Here is a 27,124-nt window from a genome sequence, read left to right as displayed (position 1 = left end):
TCACTAGAAAGGAAATAGAACCTCTGACCATGGAAATTTGACATCGTAGACTTGAATAGTTATCCTTGATTTTATTAATGTGCATGTATGGCTTTTAAATTTTATGTGTGCTTGTTTTTTTAAATGGTCGAATTAATCAGCTAAACTAGGGGTTCCCATTCTAGTGATAATATTTCTGTGGCTGATGGTTTGTGTTTGCTTCCCTCCAGGATATGTATAATAACTCAGCGGGGCTGGAGCTGAGTGGGAAAGTGGTGGTGACCATTAAGAGCTCCAAAGGCTCCAGTGACAAAAATCTGCCCCTCTTTGAGGGCAAAGTCAAGAGCCTGCAGTTTAGCCTGGCTAATGGAGAGGCCCAAATCACTGTGAGTGGGGTGGTGGTGCATTTGTAGAACATATTTGTGTGCTAACCATAAGTTTGCATTGCATATAGATATTGTATTAATGTTTTTTTGAAAACGCACAATATTTTAACCTCTCTCTCTCCTCTCCCCCTTCTAGAATCTGTTCATCATGGAGAACAGTCCTGGTCAGGATGGGAATGAGTACGTCTTGCTCTTCAGACCTTCGGTCCCAGGGTATGGCCCCAAAAATCCCCTGGCAGCGTTTGAGCTTCCCTTCCGCTTCTACAACGGTTAGGTCATACGTTTTCATTTTTCAATTGTGACATCACGTCAATATCAGTGTCATTTTAATAGCATAATTTTTTGCCTCCCATCTAAAAGTGGTTGACACACTGTGATCATGAGTGTCCAGCCATTTTAAAGGGACATTTCACTTGTAATAATAATTCAGACCTCAAAAGTAGACTTAAGAAATGTCCACATTCTAGGCCATCTGTTTTGGCGATCCAGCTACGTGTCTCAATCACAAATGAATGGAAAAGATGAGCACTATCTCAATTCCTGAATGTATTTGATGTTTGTCTTTTCCATTCGTGTTTGATGGAGGCATACAGCTGACTCGACACAACCTATGCCTAGGAACGTGGATTCAGCCTAACATTAGACTACTTTTGAGATCGGAAAATGTAAGGGAAGTTTAGATTTGAAAGTGTAATGTCCCTTTAAAGGCCAGTCTCTTGGCTCCTGGGAGCAGTGTGTGTCAGGTGCTCCTGACTGTCTTCCTGTCCATTACTAGATGTGGAAAACAGGAAGCAGATGTCTGAATTGACCAAGAAGAAGGACCAGCTCAAACAGACCGTTGATATCTACAGGAGTCTGTTTGACACCAACAGGCAACTCATCACTGAGCTCAGTAGTAGGTGTTGCATTTCAAACGTGTTACAAAACTGGTTGTTTGGATGCTGATTGAACGAGCAGTTCCAAGCCACGGTGTATACAAATAAAATAAAAAGGCACACGAGTCAGTGCTGTATCGTGAACACAGTCACAGGCAAATGCCGTTGTTCAGCCCGACGCAATAGCAAGTTTTATAATCATGGACATATCCAAGTAAATGTCCGTAGGGAAAAAATGAAAATGCAGCTAGTGAACTATCAATCCAGGTTCAATGTTTGACGTGACTGAGATAGCTGAAGTTGACTGGCTAGCTAGCAAGTGATAAGAACGTTGTCCAACCTGCGTAGCGACCATTTTGTTTAGAGCAGACGACCAGTCCTTTTGCATAGCAACTATCCAAAAATAATGAAAGTCTGGGGCACGTCCGACCAAAAGAACTAACAACCAGATTTTTGTCCGGATTATATTTTCTGGTGGAAGAATGACATTGTATGAATTGACTTATCAAGATAATGTTTTAATGAAATTATGGAATTTATTTTAATTTTAATATGTTTCTAACTGTCGGAGCCAAACGACGACATTGACCTGTGACTGTATTCATGATATAGCACTGCCTCGTGTGCCTTATTGCTTAATTATGTCAACTGAGCTGCAGGAAGTGATGGAAACTGCCAGTTTGGTTGCCAAACTGTCAATGTTTTAAACATTTGTCTTGCTTCAGATCAGGTGCGCAACGCCACCAACAAGGAGAGTCACTTGAAATCCGAGCTCGGGAAGAATGGCATGGCTGTTGCACAACTGTCGTCCGTGAGTATTGGATTATACCCACGTTCTCCCACTCACAAAGACCACAGATACTCAACCCCCCTTCCACAAGACTGTCATTGTGCTATGCATGATGCGTGCACTCTGAAGTTGAAATGTTTGATGGCTGTGTCTACAGATCCCAGCGATCGACAAAGTCATCGGTCAGAAGACGGCTGACGCGGAGAAGATGAAACTCCAGACGCGGAGAGTCTGCGCCATGCCCGATCCCTTCAGGGGCAACCTTGACGTCCTGGGAAAAGTAAAGCCGACAAACACATTTTACTCTGTCTGGCTCCCAAATGGCACCCTATTCCCCATCATGTGCCATTTGGGAGCCGGACCCTGTCTCTGCAGCTTTCTTATGCTTTGAGCCGAAGTAGTGGTTAATTGGTGAAGGACGGTATGTGGTGTGTAACTCAGAATCTCACCCACTGTCTCTGATGCAGATTGGCCACCTGGCGCTGGTGGAGGACGACGACGTGGCCACGGTCATCTCCTGGCACCTCTTGGGGGACATTGACTGTGTGGTCACCATGACAACGGTGGCGGCACGGAAGATCTATGACGACACCCAGGGGAAGCAGCAGGTCATGCCCCTGGACACGGTGTTCTGGAGGAAGAACAGCAGCAGGTGAACACACGCACACCTTTACACTCTAAACAACATGCAATTGTTTCTTCCTTTCCAGTAGTTGGCCTCCTACAGTTTTTAGTCTGGGACCTGTGTCATGTGAGGTTCTTTGAGCTCTGTTTCATTATTCTCATGCTTTTGTGGGCTGTACTTGTTTCTTTTCCAGACCCTTGCCCCATATAAGGAACGGTCAGGACAGCTTTCGTCCCATTGGGAACCCTGTGTTTGCCCGAGACCTCCTCATTTTCCCAGAGAATGCAGAGAAGTGCCACATAGGTAAGTTAGTCTTCTTCAGAATTTCTCCTTGGGTCAAATATTCCTCCCCCCCTTAAATGTAATTGTCTAGTTGTGCCTAAGCATGCGTGGTTTCTGTTTCTGTGCAGTTCCAGAAGCTTTTGTCTCTTCATTCCTGGTCTCCATGTTTATCAAGTGTCTCAGACTTGTGATCTAGGATCAGTTTAGCCTTTTCAATCATAATGAATAAGATGATATGGAGAGCAGGGGCCTGATCCTAGATCAGCACTCTTACTCTGAGTTGTGTGTTTGTGGTTGTTAGGGTAGTTCCTCCCCTGGCCCTTCGCTCTCTCTCACCCGCCTGCATTTGGGGGCTAAACGGTTCCAGACGGAACCCCAGGCTCTTACCTCACGGGGCAGTTATGGCATCCCTCCCTGGGGGGGCTCTGCTACTGGAGCTGAAATTGGACCCCAGCCTTTCACTATAAAAATTATTATACATCATGATGCTGTTTTGTGTAATTTAAAGGATTGTCATCATGCATGTTTAAACTTTTGTTATTTTTCCTCTTAGATTTCTGTATTTCCAGATTTGGGATTGATTTCATAATGAGGGCTCTTGGAACAGTTTTACGTTCTTTCTTTACGTTCTTTCTTTACATGTTATGCTTCTCTCGGGCTTCCGCTTATAAGAGGTTTTTGTCAGGGCATGAAATATACTGAAATGGTTAAAACCTCTTAAAGAAGAAAAGGAGAGCCGCACCCTAGGAGCTCAGATGCAATAATTGAATATCCTAATAACCAACAGAACTTCAACAGAACTTTTTTTATTAAGTGTTCTATTCCGCTAGCCAGCACCTCACCTAAACAGGTGTGCGTTTTTTCCCGCCTCCAGATAAAAACCTTTTAAGAACCTGAGTTTATTTACCCTCTATAGAAGCATTTGTATGATATCATACACCCCCCTGTCTTTAGCCAGGTTTAGTGATCCGTTTCAGGTAATACTCTGGTAGTAGTTTGGTGAATACGTATGTAACTAGCCTTTAAATAATAATCTCTTGTTTCCCTGCAGTGTTCGGCAACCTCCTTGGAGACACCATTTTGACGGATGACCTGGACTCTGCTAACCACTACAGGAAGGGGGTGAGTCAGGCCAGGCATGCTGCCATAACCAAGCCATCTGTAACACCCTGCCCAATTAGTGTTCTAGTTTAAAGCCTTTGCCTGGGAGATCTGGGGTGTATTCATTAGTGCACACTATAGCTAAATGTTTCTGGACAGTAACTGTTTTCAACAAACTAGTTTGTATTGCGCAAATTCAGGGGTTTATTCATTTAGGCGGAGACTGCGGCAAACTTGCAAAACGTTTTGCAACTAAATATAAAAAATATGAGTTTGTTGGACAAATTTAGGTAGGTTGGTCCCTCAGTTTCAACCATATTCCCTATTTAGTACACTACTTTTGGCCCGGACCCTGGTGGAAAGTAGTGTACTAAATAGGGAATAGTGCTCTATTTGTGAAGCAGGTCTAGTGTCTTTGTATGGGTGGTCCAGAAACCTGTCCTAATGTCCAGTCAGTTTTGAGAATTGGGTCTTGTTGGTTTTTTGTTTTGGCCAGGTGGTCCAGAGCAAGGTGCCATGCCCCACCCTCCTGACTCGGCAGGGCGATAGGATCCGCAGCAACGGCAAGTTTGGGGGCTTGCAGAACAAAGCCCCTCCAATAGAGAGACTGCGTGGCCAGGTGTTCGGCGCACCCCTCCCCAAGGACTACCACACCTTTATGGGCCAGATTGGTCAGTGACTGGATTTTACTTCTGTAACTGGATTTTTACTTCGTGCATTTCGTAGCATAGTATCATTCATATATATAGATATAGAGATAGATATAGATGTTTTTTATTTAGTGTAAATGTACAAAGGCCTCCCGAGTGGCACAGTGATCTTAGGCACTGAATTGCAGTGCTAGCTGTGCCACTAGAGATTATAGGTTCAAGTCCAGGCTCTGTCACAGCGGGCCGCAACCGGGAGACCCATGGGGCAGCGCACAATTGGCCCAGTGTCATCTGGGTTAGAAGGTTTGACCGGCAGGGATGTCCTTGTCCCATCGCGCACTAGCGACTTCTTTGGCAGGCCGGGCGCAGTGCACGCTTACACGGTCGCCATGTGTATAGTATTTCCTCCGACACATTGGTGTCGCTGGCTTCCGGGTTAAGTGGGCATGTTGTGCTCTCACTCACGGCTCTCGGCCTTCGCCTCTCCCGAGTCTCATGGCTGCAACTCCCATACGGACAAGACTGTAAGTACCAATTGGATACCATGAAAAGGGGGTTAAAAAAAATGCCTTTGACCCTGTTTGCAGACCTGCTCCAGCAGTACCGGTTGGCCATGGAAAAGAGCAGACAGGTGCAGGAGGACTTTGACGGCCACATGCAATACCTGAAGTCACCTGAGATGGTGCAGAAAGAAGAGGAGATGGATGAGCAGGAGAAGCAGCTCAAAGACATTGAGACAAAGCTTGGTACGTGTATATGATGAGGGGTACATTTTGACACTGATTTTTTTTTTTTTTTAATATTAAAGCACATTTCTCACACCCAAGGCCCTAAAGAGCATTGTTAGGTGACCCCTACATTATTTTCCTGTCGCTTTGTTTTAATCTGTGAGGGATTTACTTTGCTATTTTTTTTAAATGTGAAAGGTATGTTGTTGGTTGTGTTTTTGTACAGCCAGTACTCCAGTTCGGACGCCTTCCGCCATTGGGGTGAAACGGAGTCTTGACAAGGCCGGAGAATCGTCCGGTATGGTAACCAAGAGGACGAGACGGAAGTTATTAAAACAAGACTATTGATTTCCCTTTTTTTTGAGCAACATAAATGTCTGTTTTCAATTCCATTTGACATGTACAGCAGAGTGTTGTACCATGCCATCTACATCATGTCTGAGTCTGAAGAGTTAGTCTCTTCATGCATTTTCATTCATTTGTTCAGCAGGTTGGTGTTTTTTTTTTACACATTTAAACGTAGATGGCAGCAATATGAAGCGACCGGTATTTAGATTAACTTTATTTCTTTTTGTCCAGTTTACAATTAACTATGTTTTGAGAGGGGAAGGTAGGTTTTGGACAATGTACAAAGATTATTTTATTTTTTTATTAAAAAAAGATTTTATAAATTGTTTATAAATGTGTTTTCACTTAGGAATTAGGTGTGTTTGAAGATTCTACAAGATATATGTTTTGAATTAATTCGTATTTGGCTGACTGATGCTAAAGTGACCTCAAACTATAAAAATAAAGAGTCGCACACCATATATGAACTCACAGTAATTTATTGGGTAAATCACCAATGTTTCAGCATCACTGACTTCTTCAGGGTAATGTCATGAATGCATGAACCAGGTTATGTGGACTGTGTAATTAGTGCAACCAATGTTAATAGTGAGGGGTGTGTCGTGATTAAGTTAATTAGAATTGTGTGAAACTGTTAAGCAATAATTCATGGCATTTTAAAAAGTCCCTTTTTCAGGACCCTGTCTTTCAAAGATAATTTGTAAAAATCCAAAGAATTTCAGATCTTCATTGTAAAAGCTTTAAACACTGTTTCCCATGCTTGTTCAATGAACCATAAACAATTAATGAACATGCACCTGTGAAACTGTCGTTAAGACATTAACCGCTTACAGATGGTAGGCAATTAAGGTCACAGTTATGAAAACTTAGGACACTATAGAGGCCTTTCTACTGACTCTGAAAAACACAAAGATGCCCAGGGTCCTTGCTCATCTGTGTGAACGTGCCTTAGGCATGCTGCAAGGACGCATGAGGACTGCAGATGTGGCCAGGGCAATAAATTGTAATGTCTGTACTGCGAGACGCCTAAGACGGTGCACAGGATCGGTACATCTGAACATCACACCTGCGGGACAGGTACAGGATGGCCACAACTGCCCGAGTTACACCAGGAATGCACAATCCCTCCATCAGTGCTCAGACTGTCCTCAATAGTCTGGAATGAGGGCCTGTTGGTAGGCAGGTCTTCACCAGACCTCACTGGCAACAACGTCGCCTATGGGCACAAACCCACCGTCGCTGGACCAGACAGGACTAGCAAAAAGTGCTCTTCACTGACAGGTCGTGGGTAAGTCTCACCAGGGATGATGGTCTGATTTGATGATGGTTTTATCGTTGAAGGAATGAGCGTTACACCGAGGCCTGTACTCTGGAGCAGGATCGATGTGGAGGGTCCGTCATAGTCTGGAACGGTGTGTCTCAGCATCATCGGACTGAGCTTGTTGTCATTGCAGGCAATCTCAACGCTGTGCTTTACAGGGAAGACTACCTCCTCCCTCATGTGGTACCCTGACATGACCCTTCAGCATGACAATGCCACCAGCCATACTGCTCGTTGTGTGTTATTTCCTGCAAGACAGGATTGTCATTGTTCTGCCATGGCCAGCGATGAGCCAGGATCTCAATATGGGACCTGTTGGATTGGAAGGGTGAGGGCTAGGGCCATTTCCCCCCCACCAGAAATGTCCCGGAACTTGCAGGTGCCTTGGTGGAAGAGTGGGGTAACATCTCACCGCATGAACTGCCAAATCTGGTGCAGTCCAGGAGGTGGAGATGCACTGCAGTACTTCATACTTGGGTGTACGCTGATAAGCTGGAGAAAGAATATATACATTTATTAGACTTTATATGAAGTGTGCGACTATTTCTTTAGTTTATAGATTTTTCGCTGTTCGCACCTACACATAACATATGTTTTCTGGGTGTGCGCCAACTCGTTTTTTATTCGGTTAAATGTACGTCTAAAATGACACTCAATCAAATGTATCTATAACACTATGATCTCATTTCAATGCACACTCAATCATTTGGCATATATTCTAAAAAGTGTCTAGGTTTTATTCGAAGTTTTGTATGAGTAGTACTTTAGTCAGTGTCCCCGCCGATCTGAAGGTGATGGTCATATGACACCCGCATATCAATAAAACATGTTTGCTACAAGATGAATCACTTACAATAAAGTGATGCTAGTCTGACACTCACATGTTTGCAAAGCGGGGGGTCCAGAACCGAGTTTGGGGAAACCTGGTGTAAAGCACTGTATTTCATTATCCAGTGGGCTGGATATGAAAGCGTTCCTTTGGGGACTTGTCACTAGAGTTGCATGCATGCAGTCAAGCACATTCAAGTATTTTTCAAGAAAGCAGGGAACATGATCTCCGATACAAACTGAAGCAGATGAGTGAGGAAACTACGAAACGGGATTTAATCACTGTTCTACTGGGAGCGCATTTTACTCTCTGGGAGTGAGGAGCGCTGGTGAAGGGGGTTCGCTGTACCCCGAACGTCACGTCACAGGCTGCTCTACCCTGGAAGAAAGTTTGCATTATCAGCCTTTCGAGTTGCTGCTAGGAGAGGGACCAAAACGTCTAACCTCAATGCTTACATGTTTAATATTTGTCTACTTTTTTTCCGTTGTATTAAAATGAAGTGCCTTCCCACCGGATTCGTCTTAAAAAGTGCCTTATTTCCCTTATTGCTCACCTTTCCATTGATCAATGGAACGCCGTCACGGTATAACATGTTCCAGGGAAGCGCATACTCTGGCTCAGAACAACGACAGAGGAATAAGTGAGTGAAGTTTTCATAGTTGTTTGTACTGTATGTATAATCAGAGACATTTGTCTATAGTTTTGACTGATAATGTATGGTTATATTATTGGAGACTCCAATAGTCTAAATTGTCTAGAGTATTTACATGTTTTATGGCTTTTTATTGTTACTGTAGGCCTATGCTGAAATATATATTGATTTATTTTTCATTGAAATTAGAACAAAAAAAGCACATACTTATGGGCTTACACGTTATTTGTTTTTAAAATAGGCCAATGGCAACAACAAAAAAAGTTCAATAAAAATGTCACTGCAATTTAATAGAATAATGAAATCAACACATTTATGGTAGGCCTATATAATGATTAGATTATTTTACTTCAAGGACTTCACCATTCCTCTTTCATAGGCTGACTTGTTTTCGTCATTTTGTGTGACTCAATAATTAAATTTTTCAGAAACTGGTGTGCATACGTCGTGCACAAGAACGTGAGCTATGCGGTCGTGGGTGGCACGGAGAGCTTTGTGCAGCCGGAGTCTGCGCCTTGCCAGATGCATCAACTCAACTGCGCGCAACAAGTGATGTAAGTGGCCCAAGAGGCTCGCTCGAGAGGGTGGGGTGCTGCTATTTTTATTGGTCTCGAGAGCGGTGTTACAGCAGTGACTCAACATCATTAAAGAAAGTTGACTTTGAAAACTATTGATTACTTTGAATGTTAAGACTACTTCCACATATCAACCAATAATGTTTAGGATCCATGACCATTGTCCCATCCTCTGCCTAGTATTTAAAACACCATCACATGATTGCATTGTTTATTGGCATTCCGAATAAATGTCTGCTACTGTATTCATGATCTCCATCGGCTAGTTTATCACTGCACTACAGCAGCAGAGGGTCACAAGCACTGAGTAGGTGTAGTTATCCTCTGGGCACACCTGTCCCATTATCTTCTGTAATCTGCATTCACCCTTTCAGATCCTCAGATTATTCCGTATTTATGACAGATCATCTGCAAGTGATTTAGATGTTTATGACGAACCAGTGAGTTTGATTGACTGATCCGTTATGGTCTATTTGTCACTGTCTGGGACAAGAAACATGTCCATGATCCCATTGAGCCTTATGGAAGATGAGGGGAATTAAAGATTGTGCAGCTATGATGAAAAAGCTATTTATTTAGTTATACTGTGAATAATAATCTGCTTTGTATTGGCACACATGGCACAGTTACGCACACAGCCCCCCCTGTGCAACATCAGTCAGAGGCATCTGACACATTTCTCCCTGGGTTGGCTGCTTTCATGTGTTATTATTGAGCATGGTGTTGGGAAACATGTCCTGGGGCCAGTGACGAAGCGTGGCTTCACATTTGACAGGGTGTAAATGGTGGAAAATATTAAGCAACGTTAAAAGGAGTGCATGATGCATTAGGAGTGTGACTGGCTAGCTAGCCCATCTGGAGGCTGTTGTCATAAACATATATTTATTGCTGGGATTCCAAGGCCTGTACTGCTCTCCCGAGAGGGGTCACTGCTCAAGCGTAAGTTGTAACTTGGCAAAGCATTGCTCACATTACTCACATTTAGGAAATGTCCATTGAAACTTTGAAAGCAGAAGCTCAGTGGAGAATAACATTGAGGGGGTTTTATGTTGTGAACATAATTGCTAGATTGTCTTGTGGGTTTTTCCTTTTGAGCGTGTGTTCCCAATGGTCATATGGTTAGATTTATTGATTAAATCTGTTTTTAAATATGAATATCATTATCATTCATCATTTGTGAGGACTGATAGACAAATTTAAAGTCAAAACAATCTCCCCATTATAGAAAATGTGAATGCACATTTAGGTCATCTCTTTCTTTGCCATATTACCTTTTTCTTTTTCCAGGTATCGAACCCAATTCCGCCCCATGTATAAGGTTGGCTATAAGCTGGTGACAGAGCTGGAGTGGAGGTGCTGTCCAGGGTACCAGGGTCATGACTGCAAAGACCTGAAAGGTGTCCCGTCCCGTCAGACAGTCCTGGGGCCTCGGTCCAACCCGCCTCCTGCCCCTGGACACATCGCAGAGACACAGGGTAAGAGAGCTGCTTAAACCTACCTCACCTTTTAGAGACACATACCTGACCCACAACCCATACATAACTAGTATGCTAGTCTGGTCATATGATTAGTTTAGGAATGTTTTTCACTACTCTACTACTGTAGTAATGTAAAGCATAGATTTAACCCACAATAATAAATATGGGTTCCCTAGTAGAAAAGAGGACTTATCCTAACCATTGGATTTTCCCTCTGTAGGTCCGGGGCAGCAGGCGTGGGGTCAGGGTGGCCACCCCTGGGGGGCAGAGGGGCAGCCAGGAGATCAGACAGGCCAGGGGGGGGTGAGTGGCCAGGTGGCGAGCCAGGGAGGGAGTCAAAGGACACAGCAGATGGAGGAGGAGGTGCAGCGTCTGTCACAGCAGGTCCTGGACATGCAGGCAGCCATGACCAGCCTGTCTGCCAACCTGAGGGTGGATCTGCAGGAGGACGCCAGCAAAATGCTGGTCACGCTGCTCAACAACTTGCGGCAGCCGGAAAGCGTGCGTGGCGAGCAGCAGAGCATGCTTCTGCAGGACATCTCCCTGGAAAAGGAGTACAAAATGGTGGACATGGATGAGTTCACAAACAAGATCAACAACCTCACAGACACCCTCAACACCAAGAGCAACACCCTGGATGACCTCCATTCCAGGGTCAACCACCATGACGGACAGCTACGTCTGCTAATGGAGGCCACACAGGCCCCTCTAGCCACACCCCCTCCCGCTCCCCCGGCCAATGACGCGGCCCTGCGCGCCTACGTGGATGCAAAGTTTCACGCCCTAAGGGACGAGATGATGGAGGGCATGGAGATCAAGATGTCAGACTTGAAGAACTCGTGTGACTATAAGATTCTGTCAGTGCAGGAGCAGTCTGAGTTCCAGGAGAACAGCTACCTCAGCCTGACCGAGCTCCTCGAGTCCAAGGAGATGGACCTCCGCAAGGAGATCCAGGACCTCAAGAATGAGCTGCCTGGTCTGCTTAGGGGAGACGGAACCCCACCAGGTCTGCAGGAGCTGCAGAAAGAGCTGTTCCGGGTCTCCGGGGACCAGCCGAGACTCCAGTCCAGCCTAGAGAAGAAGCCCGAGCCTGACCAACTCCTGCCCCATGTGGAAGAGCTGGAGGCCCATCTAAACATGTCAGAGAGGAGTGTGAAAGTGCACAGCCTCTTCCTAGAGGAGAAGCTAAGGAGAGAGTGGGCAGAGGGGGCTACGAACCTGAAGAAGGCCATTGAGGACAGGATGAGCTCCATGGAGGACCGGGTCACCAGTCTACTGGTGGAGATAAGCAGCCCCCTATCTAGGCCTCAGGCTGGGCTGGAGGCACTGCCGGGTGAGGTGACCTCTCACAAGACCAGCGTTCAGGCTCTGGAGGACAGATTCAATGCCCTTGACCAGCTGTGCTCCACAGAGTGCAAGTCTGACCAACTGGCCATAGAGAGCATTCAAAATATCCTACAGGTCTACAAAACCAGCCTAGACACCATGCAGTCTAGCATGAAAGGCCACTCAGCTAGTCTTGGAGACATGGAGGAGTTTGTCCAAGGGCAGCTCCTGAACCATACCGCCAGTCTTACAGATACGCAGGAAGAGCTATGGGCTCTGAAAGGACGTATGGGAGGACAGGAGGGCTTCCTGTCAGCCCTGGGGCTCTCTCTTAGCCAGCAGTCCCTGGAGCTCCAAGGGCAGCTTCTGAACCACAGTGCCAGTCTTGCAGGTGTAGAAGAAGCACTTGAAGCTCTCAGTGGGCGTATTGGAGTGCAGGAAGGCTCTCTGTCAGACTTGGGTGTCTCTCTCAGTGCTCATCTTAAAGATGTGCGGGGAGAGCTGGGAGCTCTCAGCGAGCATATTGGAGGACAAGAGGGCTCTCTATCGGCCCTGGGTGTATCTCTCAGCCGGCAGTCCCTGGAGCTCCAGCAACTGAACACCTGTTGCCAGAGCAGCGTGGGACCGGCACATGATGCCAGGAACCTGCTGGAGCTCCACCTGGCCCAGAGAGAGGAGCTAAGGGCCCGGCTGGAGGAACTGGGACAGAAGGTGAGGTCCGAGGCAGACCACTGCAGGAACAGGACCGAGGGTGTAGCTCTGGACGTTACAACTGTAGATGGCCGGGTTGCCAGCTTGGATAACATGTGCAGCAGGCTGGAGCCCATCTCCAGCAGCCTGCACAGGATCAAAGAGGGGCTGAACAAGCACGTGACCGGCCTGTGGAACTGTGTCAGCGAGATCAACGACACCCTGCTTGCCCACACCAAGGACATCGAAGGACTGAAGGGAACATATCAGAACCTCCAGGACCACTTCTCAGTCATCACCCAGGACCTCCATCATCTAACCACCAGTCCTGAGAACACTGGTAAGACTTGACACAGAGATTTGGTATTTATTAAGATACCCATTAGCCGCTGAAACATGACATTTTACTAAGCACAGAACATTATATACATTATATATTACGTACATACACACATTATCTAGGTATAATACAGTGCAAATTACAAAACAAGATAAATCAAATGGATGTGTCTCTTCACAGTTCCCATTGTGCAGTAAGGTGTTCTTTAATCAGTTTTTTAAAAACTGGTTTTATTGCTAGCTTGAGTTACCTGGGATGGCAGAGTTCCATGTAGTCATGACTCTATTTTATACTGTGCATTCCCCAGCCTCTGTTCTGGACCTGGGAACTGGGAAGAGACCTCTGGTTGCATGTCCTCTGGTTGCATGCCATGTCCAAACTGTGTGCCAACTGCATGAACAGACAGTACCTTTAACACATCAATACCTTGCACAAAGACCAATAGTGATGCAGTCAATCTCTCCTCAACTTTGAGCCAGGAAATCTGACATGGATGTTAATGACATTTTCCCTCCATGTACATCTAAGTGCGATACGTGCTGCTTTATTCTGGACAAACTGCAATTTGACTATGTCCATCTTTGCCGCAGATGACCACGAGGCTGGGCAGTAGTCCAGGTGTGACAAAACTAGGGCCCATAGAACCGGTCTAGTCGACTGAGATGGCAAGAAGGTAGAGCAATGCCCTATCATGGACAGACCTCTTCCCATTTTGGCAACCATTGAGTATATTTGTTTTGACCATGACTGCTTGCTATCTAGGGTTACACTCCAGAAGTTTAGTCTCTTCAACTTGCTAAATAACCACATTCAATAATAGATCTAAATGAGGTTTAGCGTTGAGTGAGTGATTTGTCCCAAAAATTGTTTTTTGTTTTTTTGATATTTCGCACCAGCCTATTGATTAGTTACCCATTCTAAATCTGACTGGAGCTCTATGTTAAGGGTGTCAGTTATTTTACTGTTGCAGCCGACGTGTATACTGTTGAGTAGTCAGCATACACGGACACACAGACTTTATTCAAAGTCAGTGGAAGGTCACTTGTAAAAACAGAAAACAATAATGGCCCTAGTTGGCTGCCCTGCGGTACACCACACTCAACTGAATTTGCATGAGAGGCTTCCATTAACGAACACCCTCTGTGTTCTATTAAATAGGTAACTCTTAATCTATAATAAGGCAGAGAATGCAAACACCTAAGTTTTCAGCAATAGGTTATGATCAATGAAATCAAAAGCGGCACTGAGGTCTAACAAAACAGCTCCCACAGTCTTCTTACTATCAATTTCTTTCAGCCAATCATCAGTAATTTGTGTCAGTGCCAGGCATGTGGAGTGCCCTTCTTTATAAGCATGTTGAATAGCTGTTGTTAACTTGTTTTCTGTAAAATAACTTTGTATTTGAACAAATGTTTTCCCAAAATTTGTAACAGGCTGATTAGTTGGCTGTTTTAACAATTAATAGTGTGCTCTGATACTCTGGGGTAGTAGAATGACCTTTGCCTCCCTCCATGTCTGAGGGCACACACCGTCTTCTAGGCTTAAATTGAAGATGTGGCAAACAGGAGTCACAATAACCATCATGTTGAAGTAAACTTGCAGTCGCCATGCTTTGTTTTCCTACCACTACAACTTAGAAAATCATACACAGTTTATTAGGCTAAAGATTAAATAAGATTGACCATTGCTTAAAATGTGCATGATTATTCCAATTATCCAGGTTATACCTCTCATTTGTTCTTAAACCTACACTTCCCCCACGTCAGTGCTTTCCTGCTAAGTTAGTTTCGTACTGGTTACACCACAGTATATATCACAGTATATATCATCAAGGTGTTCCAGTTGCACAAATTGAAAATTACAATCAAATGGTGCTAGTAAGATATATCTCAGAGCTGCATCTAGAGCCCATTTGGGGTGCTTAAGGTTGTTGATTTAAATCGTGCCTAGTAATGTGTATTTAATGTAGGACCTGTTAGTGTATGTCTCTAACCAGGTTTCCATCCATTATGTAAGTCGGACAAAAAATGTCACGACAAGCCTGATGGAAATAGCAAATTTGTTGGTAAACTTTACATCCCCTGCGTGCCTAACACCACATCTATTTCTATTGGTACAAGCACTGTTCATGACACAAACTGTTCATACCCCTCTAGGTGGCAGAGAGAAACATTTTGAAGGTTTACCGTGTATTTCCTGCAATTTTACACATTGTGTCATGGGGTGCAGAGAACATTTTGCAGATCTAAAGCTAATTTTCTTGCAATTATATACATTTTGCCATGTCTAACATGTATTAATGTGATATTTGAGTGATTGGAACATTAATACAAAATCTATGTGCCTCTCCCCCGCCGAACCCTCGTTGTTTATCACAGACTTTGTGCCAAAACCATCGACAGAGATAAAAACAGGATGGAAACACATATAACTTTATTATTATTATTTTAAAATAAAAAGTTAGATGACAAAGTGCTTTCTATGTGCGTTACGTCATGACACACAGCTTTTTATCCGCAACTAGCCAGTTTGATGGAAACACCCCTGGTGGGAAAATGTACATATTGTTTTGTGCTCGTTTTAGAATATTTTCATGAAAATCTGTCGCAAATTGAATGTAAACCTAGCTAGTTTCTTTGTGAGAACTAAGGGCAACGGGAAGCTGGATTTCAATCTCCCAGGGTTTTGACTCAGAGGCAGCACTGATTGAACACACATGGTTATTTTAAATAGGTTTGTGTCGAGCAATGCTTGGGTTTTAAGGGATTATTAACGTGTGTAGGCGGGCTCCTTATCTCTGTAGTAGAGGTCTTGACAGGTCCAGTTGGAACCGATATACCCGACCCGGGCCCAACATTCTATTTTGTCCCTCTGGTCCAGTTTGGTTCCTGTTTGATTGTCATCGGGTCTATGTGACCACAGCTCTGCATGTTTATTGTACGCTAATAAGGTGCATTTATTGACTTATAGAAGGTTTAGACAGCATATAAAGACCTATTCATTAACCAGAAGAGCAACTTGGCTGATAAATGTCATTTATTTGTCACTGGTCCAATCTGGTCTGATTGCCCTCGGGTCTGTCCGGGTTCAACTTTTTGGAACCCGTGAAGACCTATACTCTGTAATAACTAAATAACTCTATTTTTGTTAAGACTAGCCTTGCTGTTTCATGGTCATCTGAGAGTTCAGAACCCCCATATCCTTAGTCACTGTAGATAACTAGTGTAAACATGGGCTCTTTGTAAACATGGGCCCAGGGGAACTCAACTGGGCTCCGATGAGGTCCACAGCTGGGAATAAGGGAGCTGGAAGCACACTCCATAACATTTATGAGGGTTGTGTCTCTTCTTCTGAATCCAGCTCTGTATGACTCACTGGTTTACAGAGCAGCTCTGCATGTTCTGGTCTGGGAGTCCAATGGGGAAGGGGCCTGATCCTGGCTGTGAAGCCACAAGGAGAGAATTTGGATCGGAGTCACTGTTTCAACCTGTGTGCGAAGCATGCACTCGGAGACTCTGAGAAATTAAGTGTCAGTACCCCCGCCATTCACTTGTTATTATAGTAATAACTTATATTTAAAATCATTATTCTGTCAGCTGGAATGTTTCAATGTTTGCCCTTAGAGGGCATTTTGCTTGTCATATGTTCCTGACTGGATGCTGCTTTACCATGGATCACATTGGGATATCATTGGCTCATACTTGGCTCACTGCTCCTCTTTTGTCCTGGACTGGTCTTTAGCGTGCACAGTGGACTATCGCTACTTATCAGGAAGTGGAAAGTGCTGTCCATTTATAGGGACCTCTGTCACTGGCTTATCAATTGTCCACTTATAGGAACCAAGAAGAAGGTTTGTTATTCGAGAGCAGAGTGGACCGGGTTCAGACCAGGCGCTACTGGGTTGACATGACATCACACCCTCCTTCAACCTTACTCTTTCCCCTCAGTGCCCTTATTTTCCCTCTCTCTTTATCCATATCTCCCTGCCTACTATTTCTCTGGTTTTGTTGAATATGTTTAACACACTGGCCTGGCCCAGTCTCTCTTTAAATAAACACAGTCTGCATCCCAAATGGAACCTTATCCCGTATATAGTGCACTACTTTTGACCAGAGCCTTATGGGGAGCCCTATGGACACTGGTCAAAAGTAGGGCACTACATAAGGAATAAGGTGCCATTTGGGACACATACACAGTCAAGACTATCCTCTGTACTGCCATGACGTCATACACACCCTTCCTCCTAAACTCAGAGACTGAGTAAGAGCTGAATGGGCGGAACATGAATTGGGACCCACAACTTTCCTCAATGGTTTAGATAATAGATGACGGACACTCCCGGCTTGACAAGCACCAAATTTAGCTTGGCTTGAAGACCGGTCTGAAAATCTAAAATCTCAAGTCTAAAACTGCTAACAGATTTGTCTGGTGTATTTATGTTTGTGCTCACTAGTGTGGTGCTCTACCGGGAGATTCCACGCCAGTGTAGCTGGAACATTATTTTGGTATCTCAGATTATTCTAGCATTTCTCACATAGAAACTTCCCTGGGAGGAAGGATGTTTGACATGCTTTTTATAGTTGTATCACAAGCCATTGAAGAAAAAAAATCATGATGAATTGTTAGAGCACACTATTAGGAGTATAATAACACCAAGATGTTGTCTGTATCATGTACGGATAATAGGGTCTTACAGGAGGCATGTATAGTTCTAAAAGGGTCTAAAATGGCCACTTTCATCATGGTATTCTCAAATCATTTGTGATGTAAATTTAAAAAGCATGTCAAACATGCTTCCTCCCAATTAAGTTTCGATGTGAAAATTGCCAAAACAATCTGAGATGCGACAAATATTTTCAGGCTATGCTGGCATGAAATCACCCCTATTGTAAGTATTTTACAGGGCCAGACACTCCACCTGTGCTCTGGAATAATATGTTTAGTTCGGTTAATCAAAAGTGTAGTTTAATTAGGGCAATTTCCCAAACCATTAGTCACAACCAAGCGGCTAATGTGGTGTCCCCTGAGCCTATCAATCACTCCCCAGAGATTAGCATTGTGTGTGTACATGGTTGTACGTGTGTGCATGCCCATGTTTGCCTGTGAGAACCACACATGCAATATACTCACCCTTGTTAACTCTTCATTGCTGAAAGTCCAGACAACACAACACTTAAGAGTTCAGTTATGCGCAGTACAGAGAGAAGCTAACATGCTTTTCTGCCTCTTCCACTGCCTCAGTGGCCATATTGTTCAGGTCAATGACCCTCTGACAGATAACCAAGGTTGTAGGGTTACAGACACACAGGCCAAGCATGATAACCCTGGCAGGACAGCAAGATTGTTCCAAATGGCGCACTAATTCCCATTATAGTGCACTACTTTTGACCAGGTTCCTATGTGCTTTGGCCAAAGGTAGATAGTCCAGAGACAAGCTAGGACCTGATGATGCACAGCACAGTCAATCTCTGAGCTCCCACTGCAATAAACCATGTCACTTTATTCTCTTGCTAAAACCACCATCTAGCCCTTTTTTTTATTTTGATGGGGGTGGGGGCCCCAAAAAATCTAAACTCATCGAGGGGCCACAGTTTCTTAACCACATCCATAACCACATCTAGTTTTAGAGTTAATTTCGTGCAATTCTACACATTTTGCCATGTGTTGTAGGGATAATGATTGCCGTTTTTAATACGGTGTCTGAGTGAGACTGACAAAATCAATGGGGGCCCCATGGCCGGTAATTTGACCATGATAGCTGGCCACTAATCTAACTTGGCATTCTAGAAAATGTTAACTGGCATAGAATTGACAGACTATCACATATGAAAAATTGCACCTTGTGTATTCTGCTATTCCAACTCTATTCCATCTCAGGCGTAAATTGAGACCCCCACTGAGTAAAAAACAAAAAAATGCGTATATATATATTTTTTTCTTCTTCATATGAAGATATTCAATTGTCTATTTTCCCCCTTGAAAGTAGATTAAACTGATTTGGTACGGAACATAGGATATCACAGGGATTCTTATATATCCTCAGACTGGTGGAGGGAAGGGCTGGCTGTAAGTCTGTGGTCCTTTCTAGCTCAGTTGGTAGAGCATGGCACTTGTAACACCAGGGTTGGTGGGTTCGATTCCTGGGATGCATGACTGTAAATCGCTTTGGATAAAAGCGTCTGCTAAATGGCATATATATGACTGTAGGATTTCTTGGATACACTGTAACACTCCCTCCAGGTCCAGTTAAAGCCAGGGGCCCCCAGCTGCAATTGTTTACATCCACGTCTTTAATCATAGTGCATGCACACGTTAGAGCTCCATCCTTTAATCATTACCCTGCGATTTAGGCTGAGATTGGCTTTCAGTCAGAATCATCAAGGCCCAACCGACTGCTACACATAATCAAACTAAACTAAACACACACACTAAATTACACACACATGTACAAGTTCCGCCTGAAGTCTTCCTTCCTGTGGTATTTTACAGATTGCTTCTAGTCCCCTCTCTGTGTAGTGCTTATTAGGGAGTAGGGTGATGTTGCCTCGAGACACTGATTTGGGGTCAGTTTAGCATTTACCCCCCCCACTAATGGTTAAGGTTGGGATTGGGGGAGGGTAAGCTGATCCTAGATACATGTTTTAATAGCCAGACCATGTTGTTCTGGCTTTTATAGCGACTGACCTCTGTTGCCTGAGGTGGGGGATAGGCTGCCTGGTATGCAGGTATGCCTTTCATGTACAGCTTAATCCCTCTGAAGACAGAGTTTGGACCTGTTGCCTGTTATCTCATTGACTGCTCAGGAGAATAATGAGGAGTAGGGCGACGTTGCCCCTGCCTAGACACACTGATCTTGGGTCCGTTTTGCATATTCCCCACTAACGGTTCAGGTTAGGATTGTGGGAAGGGAAAATTATCCTAGATCTGTACCTAAGGGGAAACTTCACCCCAGAACAATGTTGAGAGGGTTAATGATTAGCTGATAAACTCATGTGTAGTTTGTTTTAGTAATCTCAGCTCTGGCTGTCAGTAATGCACAAACATTTGACTCCTGTCACAGTGGATGTGTCTGCGGTGTGGTGTTTAGGTCACTGATGACAGGGAATTACTCACGGTTTGATGACAATTAGAATCTCTCAGGTGTATTGAGAACCATTCTATATAATAACTGTTCTTTCGTGTAAAATGACAAGAGCAAGTACAGTAATAAGGTGAAAGAGAGAGCAGAGCCGTGTTGAGTGGGTAACACTCCCATACAGAACATAATGCCTCCCCACTGGAGACCAGGGTTTAATCACCGTATACTGCGTCTCCCACCTATTTATCTCCCCATCATTCCCATCTAATAAACCTTAAAAATACTCAGGGTAGAGAGTGAAATTCCCCCAAAATGTGTAATAGGTCATGTACTATAGCTAAAAAGTACACAGGAAATGGGCCAATAAGAAAAAACTCACAAGCCATTACAACCAAAAAACAGTTTTATTGTTTATTTTTGCTAGGTAATTTAGTCTAGCCAGGTATCTAAAACTTGTAATCATGATGAATTACTGACCAGGCATGTGCCCAGGGGGCCTGACCTCCAGGGTGCACCTATGATTTAGTTGGAAACTCTCACTCAGATATGTGACCAGATTGCTCTATGGGGGCTTATGTCAAATTTAAGTGAAATTTAAATATTTTTGGTTTACACCCATTCAGCATAGTTCACACCCTCTTAAGCCTTAGCGCCACCCATCACTTTAAGAATGAACATGTAAATACATGGTCAACCCCATCCATAATCCTGTCTTTCAATGAGTTGAAAGTATTCAATCCCCTCGACTTTTTCCACATTTTGTGTTAGAGCCTGAATTTAAAATAGTTTAAATTGTGATTTTGTTTCACTAAATCTATATACAACATCCCGTAATAGTACAAATGAATTAAAAATGAAAAGCTGAAATGTCTTGAGTCAATAACCCCTTTTGTTATGGCAAGCCTAAATAAATTCAGGAGTAAAACATTTGCTGAACAAATCACATAAATTGCATGGAATAATAGTGGGAAACAATTTTTGAATGACTGTCCCACCCCTTACCCCACACATACTGTACAATTATATTTAAGGTCTCTCAGTCGAGTAGTGACTTTCAAGCCAGGGAGGTTTTCCAATGCCTCGCAAAGAAGGGCACCGATTGGTAGATGGATAAAAAAAAAGCAGACACTGAATATCCCTTTGAGCATGGTGAAGTTATTCATTAGGCTTTGGATGGAGTTGCTTACCAAGACGACATTGAATGTTCCCGAGTGGCCTAGTTACAGTTTTGGCTTGACAATCTATGGCAAGACTTGAAAGTCAGATTTTGTGTAGATCGTTGCCAAAAAATGACAATGGAATCCATTTTAATCCCACTTTGTAATTAATCAAAATGTGGAAAAAGTGAAGGGGGTTGAAAACATTCAGAAGGCACTGTTGCTCAGTGGTTTCTCCTTGGCTAAACTAGGCTCATAACTTAACATTTTATATTCATATTTACAGATCCAATACAAGTTTGTAATTAAGGCACATGAAAGTTCACATGGTCAAGAAGGAATTTCTGCAACAACAAAAAAAAATGCCCTACTGACGCAAAGAGAGGGTGGCCACTAAAATGTTTTGCCCGCAAGGTGGGTGGGGTCCCCGCCCCCTAACCAAATCTTGCTTAGGGCTCCCTGCATACTCAATGTGAGTTCCCACAAACCAGCTTTAACTGGGAGGTTGACTTTACTGGGAAGTGAAGTGAAAGCTTTCACTCGAGAAGCACAAAGCATGTTTAAGAGTAATGCAAGCTTGACCTCTGAAAGGAATTCTCTGATGTCTCTCTTTTGACCAGACAATTTTTCTTCATTGTAGTTTTTGGGCCCTAACTTAACGCTGCCACAAGGGGAAGTGAGACTGGTAGAGTCCTACTGTCTGTCAGTGTCAGGAGTCGTCACGGCACCAGCTGGTTTGTTAACATATGTTCACCTCTCCACAACTGGTCCGGGGTTTTATCCCTCGCTCTATCCTTCATCCTTTCTTTATCCCCTGGCTTGTCATTACCCCCTCTTTTCAGGCGTTCATGGAGGTGTGGAGGAGTCTGGTAATCCCACTGAGACCAAGCCTGTCCCTCAGAGCCCTGTCCTGCCCATTGGGCCAATACCAGACGGGGCCCTACCACCACATATGATAGAGACTGGGGAGGCAGGAGCCCCCGGAATCATGATCTCTTCCAAACCGCCCAAGGGGGCTGATGGCAGCATGACCCCTATCAAGGGCTTCGCTGGAGCCCCAGGTGAGATATAGGGGTAGCTGGGAGAGGGGCTAAAAACACGTACAGAATACAAATGCATGTGCACACCTACACACACGCAAGTAGGTACACTCCCGTTCAAAAGTTTGGAGTCACTTAGAAATGTCCATGTTTTTTAAAGAAAAGCACATTTGTTTGTCCGTTAAAACAACATCAAATTGATCACAAATACAGTGTAGATTCAAACATTTAGACGGGTGTTTTGCAGGTACTATTTAATGAAGCTGCCAGTTGAGGACTTGTGAGGCATCTGTTTCTCAAACTAGACACTAATGTACTTGTCCACTTGCTCAGTTGTGCACCGGGGCCTCCCACTCTTTCTATTCTGGTTAGAGCCAGTTTGCGCTGTTCTGCAAAGGGAGTAGTACACCGCATTGTCCCAGATCTTCAGTTTCTTGGCAGTTTCTCATTTGGAATAGCCTTAATTTCTCAGAACAAGAATAGACTGACGATTTTCAGAAGAAAGTTATTTGTTTCTGGCCATTTTGAGCCTGTAATCAAACCCACAAATGCTGATGCTCCAGATACTCAACTAGTCTAAAGAAGGCCATTTTTTTTGCTTCTTTAAATCAGAACAACAGTTTTCAGCTGTGCTAATATCATTGCAAAAAGGTTTTCTAATGATCAATTAGCTTTTTAAAATGATAAACTTGGATTAGCTAACACAACGTGCCATTGGAACACAGGAGTGATGGTTGCTGATAATGGGCCTCTGTACGCCTATGTAGATATTTCATTAAAACAATCTGCCGTTTCCAGCTACAATGGTAATTTACAACATTAACAATGTCTATACTGTATTTCTGATTTTAATGGACAAAAAAATAGATTTTCTTTCAAAAACAAGAACATTTCTAAGTGACGCCAAACTTTTGAAAGGTAGTGTGTTTGCCAGATGTATTACCTTCTTTCAAAACCTCATGAAATGTATCTTGATTATTTTACAGCTTCCCCACCCTCTAAAGGGTCTTTAAAGCCTAATATGCCAGTTATTTCTGGTAAGTGATATTTTGACTCATTTGATTTAATTTACTATGAATATAAAATTGTGAGTCTTCTGAAAATGAACCTCTTTCAACAGTTGCCCACATTCCCCTGAGACCGTCATTGCACAAACCGTATTTAACTGTAACAGGTAAGATATTTAGCAGTCTCTTAAGATTAAAGCAGTAGTATTCCAGTCAGTTATGGACAAGAGTTACTGTATCTGTCCTAATAAACACTTTTTTATTTGTATTTTTAAATGACAGTGAGAATGTGTGTCCCAAATTTGGGGACAAGCTGTGTCAATGTGACTTACAGTTCCTTTAGAAAGTATTCACACCCCTTGACTTTTTCCACATTTTGTTGTTACAAAATGGGATTCAAAGGGATTTAATTGACATGTTTTTGGCAACGATCTAAACAAAATACGCCATAATGTCAAAGTGAATTTTTTTTAACAAAATTCACAAAAAAATAAATAAAATATATCTTGATAAAATCAGTATTCACACCCCTGAGTCAATACATGTTATAATCAATCACCTTTGGCAGCGATTACAGCTGTGAATCTTACTGGGTAAGTCTCTAGGAGCTTTCCACTCCTGGATTGTGCAACATTTGCTCGTTCTTTTCAAATTTCTTCATCCTCTGTTATTGCTAGACAACCATTTTCAGGTCTTGCCATAGCTTTTCAAGCAGATTTAAGTCAAAACTGTAACTCGGCCACTCAGGAACATTCACTGTCTTCTTGATAAGCAACTCTAGTGTAGATTTGGCCTTGTGTTTTAGGTTATTGTCCTACTGAAAGGTGAATTAATCTCCTATTGTCTGGTGGAAAGCAGACTGAACCAGGTTTTCCTCAATGATTTTGCCTGTGCTTAGCTCCATTACGTTTATTTTTTATCCTGCAAAACATTTACAAGCTTAACATGATGCAGCCACCACAATGCTTAAAAATATGGAGTGTGGTACTCAGTTATTCGTTGTATTGGATTTGCTCCAAACATAACACTTTGTACTCAGGACAAAATAACCTTTTCTTTTTCCAGTATTATTTTTTTCCCCCAACACTTTTTAATTTAACCTTAATTTAACTAAGGAAGTCAGTTAAGAACAAATTCTTATTTACATTGACGGCCTACACCAGCCAAACCCGGACGACGCTTGGCCAATTCTGCGCTGCCCTATGGGACTCCCAATCACGGCCAGTTGTGATACAGCCTGGATTCGAACCAGGGTGTCTGTAGTGACGCCTCAAGCACGGAGTTGTAGTGCCTTAGACCGCTGCACCATTTTAGTGCCTTGTTGCAAACAGAATGCATGCTTTGGAATATTTGTATTCTGTACAGGCTCCCTTCTTTTTACTCTGTCAATGTTATTGATCCATCCTCAGTTTTCTTCCATCATCACAGCTGTTAAACTCTGTTTTAAAGTCATCTTTGGCCTCATGGTGAATTCCCTGAGCGGTTTCCTTACTATCCTGCAACTGAGTTTGGAAAGCCGCCTGTATCTTTGTAGTGACTGGGTGTATTGATACACAGTGTAACTAATAACTTCACCATGCTCAAAGGGATATTGAATGGCTGCTTTTTAATTATTTTTTTATACCCATCTACCAAATCGGTGCCATTCATTGCGAGGCATTGGAAAACCTCCCTGGTCTTTGTGGTTGAATCTGTGTTTGAAATTCAGTGTTGGACTGAGGGACCTTACAGATAATTGTATGTGTGGGGTACAGAGATGAGGTAGTCATTCAAAAATCATGTTATTGACTCAATACTATTGTAAAGTGACTGTTCCACTGTGTCACAATGTCATAAGGTGAATGCACCAATTTGTAAGTCGCTCTGGATAAGAGCGTCTGCTAAATGACTTAAATGTAAATGTAATACATTTTAGCTTTGCATTTTATGTAATTTGCCAAAAAATTGAAAAACACAATTCCACTTTGACATGGGGTATTGTTTGTATAGGGCAGTGACAAACATTCTCAATGTAATACATTTAAAATTCAGGCTGTAACACGTTGGAAAAAGTCAAGGGGTATGAATACTTTCTGAAGACACTTAGGGTTGAACTTTAACCCTGTATCTCTGTGTCAGGTGAGCGGGTGTCCTTCTCGGCTGGTCTCAACCTCCTGCCCTTCCCTGGTGAGGTGGGCATCATCCGCTTCAACAAGGTGTTGGTGAATGACGGAGGACACTACGACCCTCACACAGGTAACTACTACAACACTGTCCCAATCACACACAGATGCCGCACTAACCTAAATGTAAACCACAACCTACCCAAATAATCAAGACTGTAAGTGCAAGATTTATGTCAACTTTTGTATGTGTCCCTCATGCAGCTAACATGAGTGCCCCCTTGTCGTTGACTGATATTCCCTCTTTAATATTCATCCTCCCGTATTTCTTCCTACTCTTCCAGGCATTTTCAATGTTCCCATGGAGGGCCATTACCTGCTGACTGCTGTGCTGACAGCCCAGAGAGGTGCCAGGGTGGAGGCAGTGCTCTCTGTGTCCAACCACAGCATCCAGAGGCTGGACACGGCTGGTTACCTTCCTGCTAATGGTGGCGGAGGTGGGGCTAGCTCCACTAGCTGTGACTGCGGAGGCTCAGCCTCCCTGAGCCTGGTTCTCACTCTGAAGCGTGGGGACAGGGCAGGTTTAGTCATGACCGCAGGCAAACTTGCTATCTCAGAGAACACAGAGGTCCTCTCGACGTTTAGCGTCGTGCTTCTCTACCCCACCTCCTCAAAAAGATAACCCCCACCAATGAGAAGCCTTATAAAGCTCCAACCGTAAAACACTAGTTCTAATTTAGATGTGGGAATGCCTTACAGGTATTGTAGTAACTCATGATGGTACTTTAAAGCAATCTTATGACAGAGCTTTCATACAAAAAGAAATGTGTATCAAATATTTTATCATAAGATCGTTATGGAGGGAACGGGGCTGGCTACTGCCATTCATGGAGTATTCATATTTAGTGATTATATTCTAAAGGCAACGTTTTTTTAAATGACATCTTTGAATGTATGCTTGTGTTGATGTGTGTGTTCAATTTGTTTACATTTTTAAACCTGTGTAATTTTAGGTATTTGCAAATGACTATTTGTATTGAGGACTATCAATTGTACATAGCATTGTAAGCGGAACTACTGTTAAACAAATAGACTGGTCCTTTTCCTACCTGACAAGGGATGCAGAACTTCAAAACGAGCACAGTTGTTTTGAAAGATCTTTGTATTTCATCACCTCCCAGTGAGTCACAATGTTCTTTAGGAACAATGCCTGAAAATGAACTGTTTTGAATCAGAGAACTTCAATTCTGCCCCTGGTACCAGTAATAAAAGCTTTGTCTAAACAGTGGCCATGAGTGTTTATTAACTATTGTTTCATTATATAGGCCTATTGTTAATTAATAGTATCACTATAAATGATAGAATGGTTAAAGGGATACTTTGGCAATTAGCATGCTAGCATGTACCCATAGATTTCCATTGATTGTGCTAACGCTAGTTAGCATTGGTCCGCATCACTGAATCTTAACTTCCTTCATACTGGACACAGAGACATAAAAATGCTATCCACGAGTTCATCTGTCTCTGGGGAAGTATCACTGTAATATACTATACTTATTTGTATTGGTATCGCAGGTATTTGAGAAAATAGTTTTGTGCTAAAACAACGTGTGGCGCAACACTCCACTATAAAAAAATATATTAAGGTCTCAGCAAAAAAAATCACACTGTTTTTAACAGTAAGTTCCATTTAGACAGATTGTTGGCATGTGAAAAGATGTTCATGATGTTCCAAAAGTTACACCCTCCTTTCCCAAAAACAAGT

At 43.2% G+C, this 27,124-nt stretch overlaps 2 protein-coding genes across 2 annotated transcripts in view; both read left to right on the top strand.

Moving 5' to 3' along the window:
* Positions 1 to 6,223, top strand: part of smchd1 (structural maintenance of chromosomes flexible hinge domain containing 1) — a 40,715-nt gene extending 34,492 nt beyond the window's left edge. Inside the window, exons 37-47 of the mRNA XM_035759788.2 lie at positions 210 to 365; positions 502 to 634; positions 1,141 to 1,260; positions 1,966 to 2,051; positions 2,188 to 2,310; positions 2,498 to 2,682; positions 2,849 to 2,958; positions 3,989 to 4,059; positions 4,535 to 4,709; positions 5,276 to 5,434; positions 5,643 to 6,223. Coding sequence (XP_035615681.1) covers positions 210 to 365; positions 502 to 634; positions 1,141 to 1,260; positions 1,966 to 2,051; positions 2,188 to 2,310; positions 2,498 to 2,682; positions 2,849 to 2,958; positions 3,989 to 4,059; positions 4,535 to 4,709; positions 5,276 to 5,434; positions 5,643 to 5,764 — 1,440 coding nt within the window. The 3' untranslated portion in view covers positions 5,765 to 6,223. The remainder of the gene's footprint in view (positions 1 to 209; positions 366 to 501; positions 635 to 1,140; positions 1,261 to 1,965; positions 2,052 to 2,187; positions 2,311 to 2,497; positions 2,683 to 2,848; positions 2,959 to 3,988; positions 4,060 to 4,534; positions 4,710 to 5,275; positions 5,435 to 5,642) is intronic.
* A 1,776-nt stretch (positions 6,224 to 7,999) lies between these two features.
* On the top strand, positions 8,000 to 26,782 carry LOC118373554 (EMILIN-2-like). The gene is made up of 9 exons (XM_035759721.2): positions 8,000 to 8,554; positions 8,995 to 9,120; positions 10,429 to 10,616; positions 10,840 to 12,975; positions 22,053 to 22,271; positions 23,237 to 23,287; positions 23,371 to 23,424; positions 25,376 to 25,492; positions 25,704 to 26,782. Exons 1-9 carry the CDS (start codon positions 8,370 to 8,372, stop codon positions 26,039 to 26,041), a joined length of 3,414 nt encoding a protein of 1,137 aa, XP_035615614.1. The 5' UTR covers positions 8,000 to 8,369; the 3' UTR covers positions 26,042 to 26,782.
* Positions 26,783 to 27,124: the final 342 nt, after the last annotated feature.

The sequence above is a fragment of the Oncorhynchus keta genome, chromosome 4, assembly GCF_023373465.1.
Source record: "Oncorhynchus keta strain PuntledgeMale-10-30-2019 chromosome 4, Oket_V2, whole genome shotgun sequence".
Taxonomy (NCBI): Eukaryota; Metazoa; Chordata; class Actinopteri; order Salmoniformes; family Salmonidae; genus Oncorhynchus; species Oncorhynchus keta.
The sequence above is the reverse complement of the archived record's forward strand: the minus strand, read 5'-3'. Positions and strand labels throughout refer to the sequence as shown.

Coding starts and splice junctions, on each gene's coding strand:
- LOC118373554 (XM_035759721.2), top strand. CDS start 8,370: ATGTTTAATATTTGTCTACTTTTTTTCCGTTGTATTAAAATGAAGTGC. Junction 23,425..25,375: donor ACCGTATTTAACTGTAACAG/GTAAGATATTTA, acceptor TCTCTGTGTCAG/GTGAGCGGGTGTCCTTCTCG. Junction 25,493..25,703: donor ACACTACGACCCTCACACAG/GTAACTACTACA, acceptor CTACTCTTCCAG/GCATTTTCAATGTTCCCATG.